This window comes from Dipteris shenzhenensis, chromosome 2 (genome assembly GCF_047967505.1).
Source record: "Dipteris shenzhenensis isolate YYH24624 ecotype China chromosome 2, Dip_SZ_1.0, whole genome shotgun sequence".
Taxonomy (NCBI): domain Eukaryota; kingdom Viridiplantae; phylum Streptophyta; class Polypodiopsida; order Gleicheniales; family Dipteridaceae; genus Dipteris; species Dipteris shenzhenensis.
Window position 1 is genome coordinate 40,810,555 of NC_141597.1, and position 10,020 is coordinate 40,820,574.

General features: G+C 39.5%; 1 protein-coding gene across 3 annotated transcripts; it reads left to right on the forward strand.

Moving 5' to 3' along the window:
* Positions 1-897: 897 nt before the first annotated feature.
* On the forward strand, positions 898-4,995 carry LOC147904759 (histone acetyltransferase subunit NuA4-domain protein). 3 transcript variants are annotated; one of them, XM_087395352.1, is made up of 7 exons: positions 898-1,375; positions 2,481-2,581; positions 2,774-2,843; positions 3,407-3,437; positions 3,705-3,768; positions 3,965-4,046; positions 4,429-4,521. In XM_087395352.1, the coding sequence occupies exons 1-7, from the start codon at positions 1,274-1,276 to the stop codon at positions 4,432-4,434; spliced, it is 456 nt and encodes a 151-aa protein (XP_087251478.1). In that variant the 5' UTR covers positions 898-1,273; the 3' UTR covers positions 4,435-4,521. The 3 variants fall into 3 exon arrangements, with proteins under 3 accessions (XP_087251478.1, XP_087251469.1, XP_087251459.1); XM_087395343.1 differs by lacking the exon at positions 3,965-4,046 and adding an exon at positions 4,888-4,995 and having other exon boundaries at positions 907-1,375; positions 4,429-4,540; XM_087395333.1 differs by lacking the exon at positions 3,965-4,046 and having other exon boundaries at positions 909-1,375; positions 4,429-4,878.
* Positions 4,996-10,020: the final 5,025 nt, after the last annotated feature.

Genomic DNA, 10,020 nt, shown 5'->3' on the forward strand with positions numbered 1-10,020 from the left:
CTAATTCTCAATTTTCACTGAGTTAATTTTTCTTGCTGCAATAATTAATTTCACCAAGTTTTAAAGTTGCGTTGCGTACTACTAATTATATGGCTATGATACATCTTATTAACTCCAATCGGCTAAAGAATATGATGCCTATCTTATAGTATTGTAAACGAAAGTTTTGTGCAATTCCCAATGAACAAAGCAAACAAGACTGCACAAGTGCTTGTGGGCTCTCCCTCCTAGTATAGTGGTAAAGCACGTGCTTTTGGATACAAAAGAAAAGCAAAGGAATTTTCAGGCTATTAAAAGGCAACTTTTGTAGGATGATCTCCGTAAATGGCATTTTGAAAGACAACGTAATTAACTTTTCAAAAAATTACCATGGAAATTCTCAAAAGGAGTCCCCCGTAGCACTATCTCTAAGGAGGGAGTGCTAACGCTGGTTACACATGAAAACCGTGCCTGCCCACCTTTCAATAATTTGGCTGTGGGCGAGCGGCATTGTATACACACTCCCGTGGTCAAGGCATTTAGTACTAGGCATAGTCATAGTGCTTTTTTTGGGGGGGAGGGGGGGGGGGGGTTGAAGGAGAACCCCCCCTCCCCCTTTACTGCCCACCCAAGCACTTGGGTGGGGGTTCTTCCTCGCCCAAACTTGGGCACGTGATGAAAATCATTCAATCAATATTTTTGGCTTTGTAAGCCTAATCCTGTAAGGCTAGGTTCACACCACCTGCTGACCATCTTCCAAAAGGTGGCGTGAAGGGCCGCCATCCTAGTTGGCCCAATAGGAGGTGGACATTGACACAAAACATTTGTGTGCGGCCCATGAACTCCATGGACAACTCTTCTGCCCACTCCATCATTCCATATCACAAGTTGGTGACATCCTGATGACCCTGTAGCCATCCCTTGTTACGGGAATCAAATCCATAAATCAAATCGATATCCTCTGCTTGGAAGTGAGGTAATATTGACCGCTCGGTGGTGTGAACTATCACACGGGGGCAGCCATCCTCCAATTTTATTAGCACTGCCCCGCTAGGTATAGCAACTAGAAACTTGCCACTTTTGGTACCCGTCTAAAGCGGGACCTTAGACCCCCCCTCTCCCTTCCCTCTTTTGAGAGATGTGAGCAGGAAAATCTATTATTTCTAATTTTGCTGGAGGGCTGTGCCTCTTGTTTCCTCTTCCATGGGCAGGGGTTGGGCTAGATTTGGAAACAGGAGTATAATATATGTGATTTAAGAAACCATTAACGAGTGATCGAGGCCTAAATCTTGCAATGTCTGGTCAAAGGGCCGCAGCAACTCCTCAGGCTACCCTTGCCGCTCTTGTTGCCAAGCGGGAGAAATTGCAGGAGGAGCTTCGTCATGTTGAAAAGCAGGTACAATTAATCGAATTTCCCTTGGATAGAATCCATGGCGCAGAGATTTCTCCCAAGGAACTTGTTTTTAATTGCTTGAGATGTCAGCATGCGATTTAGCTCCTGCAGGTTCTAGTTTTCCTGAATGGGCATTTTCAGACAATGTATGCACTGCTTCTCCTTACAGCTATGCACTGAATTGGCAACGAATAACCAAGAATTACGAAACGTAGTCCTTAAATAAATTGACAGAATTCATCTATTCCAAAATGCGACTGACAATGAAATTAGGTCAACAAGTGGAAATTATGATTGTATATTTTAAGTCAACTAGCGATATTAGCAGGGACGTCATGGTGGTTTATGGGATTCATGATGAAGTCGACTTCTATGAAAACGAAACTGCTTTTCATTCATTTTCATTGATCTATATTAAAGTTAAAGTTAGATAAATGCATACACAAATGCTCTCATGAAAGTTTCCTTACAAGACTAAACATTCCGTTTTACAGCAGGTCAAATGCCAACATACATGTATATCGCAACTTAGACCTTTTTGGTTGACTTTGCTGGCGTCCAGCTAGATTACGGAGAAAATGTTGTGTCTGAGCAGGTCTTCAGATTATACTCGTCAAGCATGTATTGTCATATTACTGTCGTGCAAATTCAAGTTTTGGTTGGATAATGAAACCTTGAACACTTAATGTGTTTGATGAGAAATGACTCGTGAGGCATTCTGTGCATGCAAAGAGTGTTATTTGGTGTTCCTTAATTCAAAATTTTTTTCCTGGGAATTTATTTGGCTGTCTCCTTTCCTGTGAGACCTTAAAAACATATGATTGTTGACGATGGTTTTGGAAGGGGTCAATATCTTATAGGTACTTTTTCTGTTTTCTGCAATAAGCTTAGAGTTCTTGCATCAGAGCGTCTTGTTTTCCATAGTATTTTACTCTCCCCTATTGCATTGAATGCCAGAGCAGCACGCTCGGTATTGTAAGTTATGCCAGCCCCGTCAAACTTACATCATACAACATTCTAGGTTCAAAGTTACTCAGAATATCATTTGCAAATTTTTTTGAAGTACTATTATAGACTTGATCAGTCCTTTTATGAAATGGCTGTGCAGGTGTATGATCTTGAAACTACTTATTTGCATGATTCAAGTCAGGTTGGAAACGTGCTGAAAGGGTTTGAGGGTTTTCTTTCGTCAACTAAAGGTGCAGGCAAGTGAGTAATTCTGCTTTAAGGACTTAGTAGCTGGTTGGCATGTTGGTAGACCAGTAGGGTTTCAGGCAGGGGTTTGCTGTTTCATCTCAGGAGGGTTATTGAAGTAGAAATTCTGAGCCACCTGATTGTTTTAAACTATATACTTTCTCCTTCATGAAAAAAGTTTCAAGTCTACTCTTTTTTTTTTTGCAGCCTGAAACGACCCAGGAAGTTCCAGCCAGAGGATAGACTGTTTTCTTTATCGTCAGTTACATCACCTGTGGTAAAAGAACCCCCTCAAAACTCATGTAGCAGACCTATAGTTTCCTTTCTTTTCTTTTGCTTTATTTTGGCCAGCAAACTTACGTGTTTAATTTTGTTCGGACGGACGTTTTAACATTCTCACTAAGGAGCCTCTTTGGTTTTCTGTGTTTGTGGGTAAACGCTTCCCCAGTATTTAGCACTATGTGCCATGACGGTATAAAATATGGTGATAGTTAACAAGTCTTGTGTAACAAAGTCTGGGTGGTGGTTCATAGGTGTTGAGAAGAGTTTGGTCTGGAATTTTGTGCTGGTTAGTTTTGCCTCTGGATAACAACCTTGTGTCTCTGAGCGTTAGCTGTGAGGGAAGGGATTTGCTCCTTAAGTGATTCACATGGTTTAACTGGTGGATGAAGTTGGACTGGGGTCATACAATGTCCGTGTGGATTTGGTTTTTATATGGTGATTGTTTGCCACTTTCTTCTTCTATGCAGTCGGTATTGATGAGAAACTCACAATTTTTGCATTCAAGATTACTGGAACTTTTTGATTTAAACAAAATCTGACAGGTGCATCGTACTGCAGGTAGATGAGCATGCAGCGGGCCGTGATGCAGGTACACTATCCCTTTTGGATTTAATGCTCTCTAGCCCTTTCCTATGTCTGAAACGAAAGATAATTTGAGAAAGGCTTTCCATGCTCGGTTGTGTAAAGCCTGTTTTCAGCCATTGCTGTTGACTGCATGTAGGTAAAGGCTTTTGCTATTCCAGGGCATTGTTTACCTTGTTTTTAAATAACATCCACAAACAGGTTCGCAAGGATTTTGTCAATGCTATTGGAGCCTTGCAGATGCTAGTGGCTCATTTTGTTGTTTACATTTTAGATGGGAGAATTGATGGCATTGGGCAGAGTCGTAGCAAAACATCAGGACTGCAAGCCAATGGCCCGTAAGTCACTCAATCTTTATCCTGAAGCCTCAAGAAATTAAAGAAGGAATGGGCGGATGCAAGGTATTGTTACTTAGTGCTTGCTAGAATATTTACTAAGCTGTTTTGATCTATTCTCGTCCTTCCACTTCAGGTATTTTCCTTCTAAATTTTTAAATGCTTGCCTGAATCGTTTTTTATGTAAAATTCTCTGTAGACGAGATAGAGAGGGAATGAGAGAGCGGGGGCGGGGGGTTTCAGTCTTTGAGGTCTATGGAAGCGCCAACAGGATCTCCGAGGTGAGAGAAGACGACTTGAAAAACAAACAGCTAAGGAATTTTTTACCTATCCTAAGATTTTCTTCTTTCCAAGTCATCTAGGGCCTTTTCCCTGTTATTGAGCAACTCTTTTAAGGAAACCTCCTCATTTAGCTGGCATGAAAGTTTCTCTCTTTTTGGGTGGTGTAAAGTAAAGAGTTGATCATACCTGGGTCCAGTAAGAGGTTAGGTGTGTCTTTGTTCACCTTTCTCTTTACTTGTGTGTGTGTGCGCGTGTGTGTTACATCATGAGTGAAAGGGAATAAGTAGTGAAAGTCCTGAAGATCATAAAAAAGAGAGAGCAGGAGGGATTTTTAGAAAGACAAGATTAGAGGTTAACAACTTTATAAATTCCAAATTTCAGAGGTAAGCCAAAGCGTGGTCGAACACAACCTAGGGATGGGAAACGAATTAAACAGTCAAATGAGCAAGAGCTTGATGATGATGACGATGCAGATCGAGGGTCAAGATGACAGGTAGTCTGCTATAGAGATTCTCTTTGTATCCATTTAAAGTTCAAGGGCAAGACTTTGTGGTAACCCAGAAGGTTTGGAACAGCTTCGATTCAGCAATTGTATTCATGGATTTGAAAACGTTCAGATTTTTAAACTTACCAAGAGGATATGTTGCCTTTAACTTGAAGGCCTAGTGTATAAGATGAATTCATTTTGCAAAAGGGTGTGCGTTTGAATGAGAGATATGGGAGTGCTTTAATCAGAACCATGGTGCCACCAAGTGAAAACCATGCTTTTGGATTATCTACAAGCCCTCTTTCTGAACTAATATAAATGATTGATACAAAGGTTGCCTCAAACCTGTGCAGTGCTATGAAGCAGCAGAAGTCACAGAATACAGTAGCTGTTATCTGGATTCTGATTGCTCTTTATTGATAGAATGATAGCTCAATTCATAGTTTGCATTGGACTCATGAGAGACAAATATATTGTGAAAATTTATCTAGTGTAACAAATGGAGGCATGCCAGATTGATGTTTAATTGAAAATTCGATTGGAAGCATGCACACATGTGCACGCGCACACACAGCTTCTCTTAGTACCCTTTTCCTCACAGCAACACAATCTAGTTGTATCTCTGCTTACTTCCTTATCACATAGTTTCATCCACTATCATTTGTGTTCATTTATTCCTGCTTGTATATCCTTCCTTGATGCTGGGGAGACAGGAATTATCAGCTCATTATGTGAGGAGATACCAAATAAATAGTTTATTGTTATAAAGTTAAAATGCATCCAACAAGCTTGCAATAGTGCATGTTTCAGTACAAACTAACTCACAGGCAAGGTAGGGCAATAAAGAAAGATGGCGGGATAATAAAATCAGTACTTAGTGACTTAGCAATAGTAATTTTTAGAACTAAGATGTAATATTGATCTAACACAAGATTAAAGGAGTAGTATTATTGCTTCGGCAGTACATATGAGTGGTATTTATATCAGTACCCAATAGCTTGCTCAAACAAATGAGTCTTCATATCACACCCAATAGATCTAAACATCGAGTATGCCACCATTTGTCATGTGAATGTAAGTTACCTAGATGCCTCCTTACTATTCAAAGCTGCTCAAACAAATGAGTCTTCACATCACACCCAATAGATCTAAACATCGAGTATGCCACCATTTGTCATGTGAATGTAAGTTACCTAGATGCCTCCTTACTATTCAAAGCTAGCCCTCATCCCCCTTCTCTCTTTGTCTTGCCACCCTTGCATCCACCTGCAAGTGCATGATGCACAAGAAAGGGAGCATTGGAGATGCCTTGTGGGATGGAGTGTCTAAATCATAAGTGTGAACTCAATTAAGTGGAGAGTGAGGAAAGCCTACTTCCATGTGTTGAGTTACAAGGAAATGACCCAAAGGAATATGAATAAAACATGAGGGATTTTTTGTTACCAAATATAAGCATTGGGTTTAATGCAAAATTTTGGGTTATTATATTAGAGGGCAATAAATGAGTGCATGTCTATCTAGCTTGGTCTTACATTACTCTCGCCAAGAATCAACAAGGAAGAGCACGTGAGAATAGCTCCCTTATGGATGAGCTTGTCTAGCAACCATTGTACTACAATTGCGACAAGATTGTTACTGGATAATGTATGAACCTTCCATTGTACAAATTGGAAAGAAGACATCTTCTCATGCTTACTATCCCTAATTGTGATTTTGAAAGAGTTGGAAAGTTGATGAGACTATCACTATCAATAACAATAAGAAGTCTTGCTTGATAGCAGTTGTATAACTTGCTCAATAGTAGACAAGGAAGTCTTGTCAATAGGCCTTCAATATTTATTGTTAAAGAATAAATAGAAAAATATTTATATCATTCAATAAATCTATGAATTCTTCTTAAGTTTCTACCATCGATGACAAATCGATGCCTATTGTATCATACAAGATCATATTAGAAAAGTGGGAAAATCTAGTGAATCGGGACTCTCCAAATTGATTGAGTAGAGAAGATTATGCCATGAGGACTTCTCTGTAGCAGAAGCTGTCCAATTCTAGGGTTTTTACACAAAAAATCTAAAACCGTCATTTGGGCAAGATATGTTGGCCCTTCTGGTCCTAAAAAGATGGTTGTCCTTCACCAAAAATTGGTGATAGAAAATCCAAAAAGATGAAAAAAGAGAATGGTGCACAAACCAATTCAGATTCAGTAGAGCATCTCCCAAGCTCATCAACGAATCCATGAGAGAGTCATGCTACGAGTGAACAACCTTACAAGAATGTCACCTGTTGTTGGTCCAAATATTTGTGTCTCAGCTGTCATTGACAAAGTTTTACACAATGACTCAATGGAGTGTCTTAAAGTTCCATGATTTAGTGGGATTTTCCATTGTCTTAAAGTCCCATGATTTAGTGGGATTTCTTCCCAATTCCCATCCCCTAGCAAACTCTCTTAAAGCATGGGTTAGAAAAAATTCAGTTAGGAAGGGCCTCACTCTCACAAATGTTCACTTGGGCTATTACACTTTTCTATGCGATAAGGCAAACATGGTAGCTAGAGTCCTCCATTAGGAACTGTGGAATCATCCTCTCTATGTAGAGAGGGGGTCCCTTGACTTCAATCTGGACAAACGAAGATCCACAAAAACTTCAGTTTGGGTCGAATTACCCAATTTACCCCTTTCTTTGTGTAACCAGGTGGTTGCACTCTACAGTGGACTAGGGGAGGTATTAGGGTTTGGAAAAAGAGTAGTTCATAAAAGGGAAAACTCATAGGTTTTGATAGATCTTGATCTTTCTTAGGACCTGCACAACACCCTAGTTGTTCTCAATAGAAGCAGGGAAGTTTTTAATAACAATAGTTGGCTTACTAGAATCTCCCCACTTCTTGATTTGTATGTGGGCTATCAAACCATGTTGTCGAAATTGTCCCCAAAAAGAAGACCAGGACCAAACCTGCTATTGTATCTTCCATAGATGTTTTTATCGAAGCTAGACCTATATATTAATATAAAACCTTGGTGAATGTTTATCAAGCTATTTTTTGCAGTTTCACAATATTGATAGAACATAGTACACTTTTTACGTATTTTCTTTTGAAATTTGAAGTAAAAGGTGTAAATCCTAGCAAAACTTTAAACTTTTTCACATAAAAGTTTCAAATCCTGGGGAATATTTCAAACATTTATTTTTATTAGGGCATACAAACTTTCGACACCATTACAAAAGTTTCTCTTCTTAATGAAACTAACATGGAAAAATCATCCATGGTATCTTCCACTCCTCCCTTTGTTCCAATAGGTAAGTGGGTCTCAAAAGCCAACAGATCGTTATGACTCTTATCCTATACATGATTGTATCAAAGAGACTGACAGTGGACCACAATTTAGGGAGGGATTCAATGACCTCACTGATGGACTAGAAGAGGGGCTATAACTTTGTAGTTAAAGCTATGTCTGAGGAGAATTAGGAAGATGACACATTCTTTACGTTGGAGCATACTAAACCCAAACATAAGGTGACAAAAGCATTTATAGATCATTGGGGCCCCACCTATAAGAAATGGGAAGTAGAGGTTGGAGGTATTTGGTATGAGAAGACAACCAAGAAAGGCCATAGTTATAGACACTTATATAAGAAGAGCCGTACCTTTTTCTACTCTCATCTAGTTAGAGCTTTTAAGTTTTAATGCAAGTTGTGCTCTAAAAGTAAAGAAGGGTAAAAGGCTCTTTGAAATTGATGTAAGCACTCAGGAGAACATCATGTGGTGTATTAAAAGTGTCAACGACTGAGCTAGCTAGTTGTTAAATGTCTAGAAATGATCGAGCCGAGTGCTATCTAACAAAGGCCATAGGTTGCTGCAAAATAGTCATGGAAGCTCTGCCTCATGCTCTTTTGTGAAAGGTCCATCATAATTCAATGTCCAAGGCCATAAGAAAGAAGAGACCAAGTGTCGACCAGTAAATCCATGCCTCAACTTTGAAGGGTGGCCTAGAATTTGATTTTGAAGGGTAATTTAAAAGTCATGCTTTGAGCTCAAATTCTTCTAATCATAAAGAGAAAGTCACATCTCAAAATTCAAATTCCAAGTTCTAAATAACAAGAAGGCTAGGCTGCAAAGCCATCCAAATGAACACGAAATACCAAAATAATAAATTCAATGATAATTAGTCATTATATCGGCATCAATCATCACAAGTAAAAGAAATATCAATATGGTAATTGAAGTCAAATTCTCTAGCTATATGTCAAGAAAAGAGCTAGTGATAGTGAGCTTTTCAAACTCACTCCTGTTGCTTCTTTTCCCCCATCTTCTTGGGTGGACATATACTACTTGTCTCCCTCTGCTTTGCCTTCTTTTTGGGTATAGATTCACAACTTGGCTCCCCTACCTTTACCCCCTTGTTGGCTGGAGGCTCATAAGCAATCTCTCCGAGATTGCCGAAATAGCTTCCACTCCCTCCTCCCTCATAGTTTCATGAGGCAGGCACATCTGATCTATCCACGTGCTAGGCAATAGATAGTCACACAAGTTATATCTTGATCTTGCTAGCATGAATGTACTATGAAGCAAAAATGGTGCACATGGTTTAAGCATCGGATGTGGCAGTGATATATGATTTGGCTATCACCATAATGTGATCACATCTATAAAGGATTAACTTTTAGACTTTACATATGCTACTTTGAGGGTCACTATATGTGTCCCCTTCTTGGTAATATTTTTCTTGATTGTTTTCTCCCTCAACTCGAGGGTGCGGATATTGTCCATAGCCACTCCACACTTTGCTTGCTTTAGAAAAAAACTACATCAAGCAGTTTTAGCTGTGTTTTGACATGTTTGATTCATTCGTGAAGCTCTAAGTAGGCAACCTGCAACAAGGTCACTCTACCCTCCAATTCAACAATATGGCCATCCTGCATCAATAGATTTACCAAGCTCTTGCAAAGTGGCATGATGTTCGTGCCCCAAGTTGTGGTACATGTCCCTCCATTATGTAGCCATTTCATCTTGCCTAGAGTTGCTCTCTACTTGATCTAGTTCTTCGGCATTTTATATAGCTTCAAGGACTCTTGCAGCTCCCTAACAACGTTCTTTTGTGCCTAATCCATCATGCCGCTATCTTTGTCAACATTCAATGCATTTTACCATATTGGAAAGTTTTTTCAAAAGGCCATCCTTTTTTGCCTTTTGACTCTCAAGGGTTGTTGCCATGGACATTAGCTCCGTCTCTACATTCTTTGCCTCCATTAAAGTGTCCTTTAGTTTTTGCTTTAGGCACTTGATATGCTCCTCTGCTTCTTTTCTTCTCTACCTCTATTCCATAACCAAATTTTTAGCATCATTTGGCTTTTTCCTCGGCAGCTTTGGTTTGCAAATGTGCTTGCGATTCCCTTGTGTATGTCAAATTTGCCTAAGATGTTGCTCGAATACTGAATTTGAGTGTTCTTGATTAGCTCTCCTCTATACTTTCCTCATCTCCTCATCA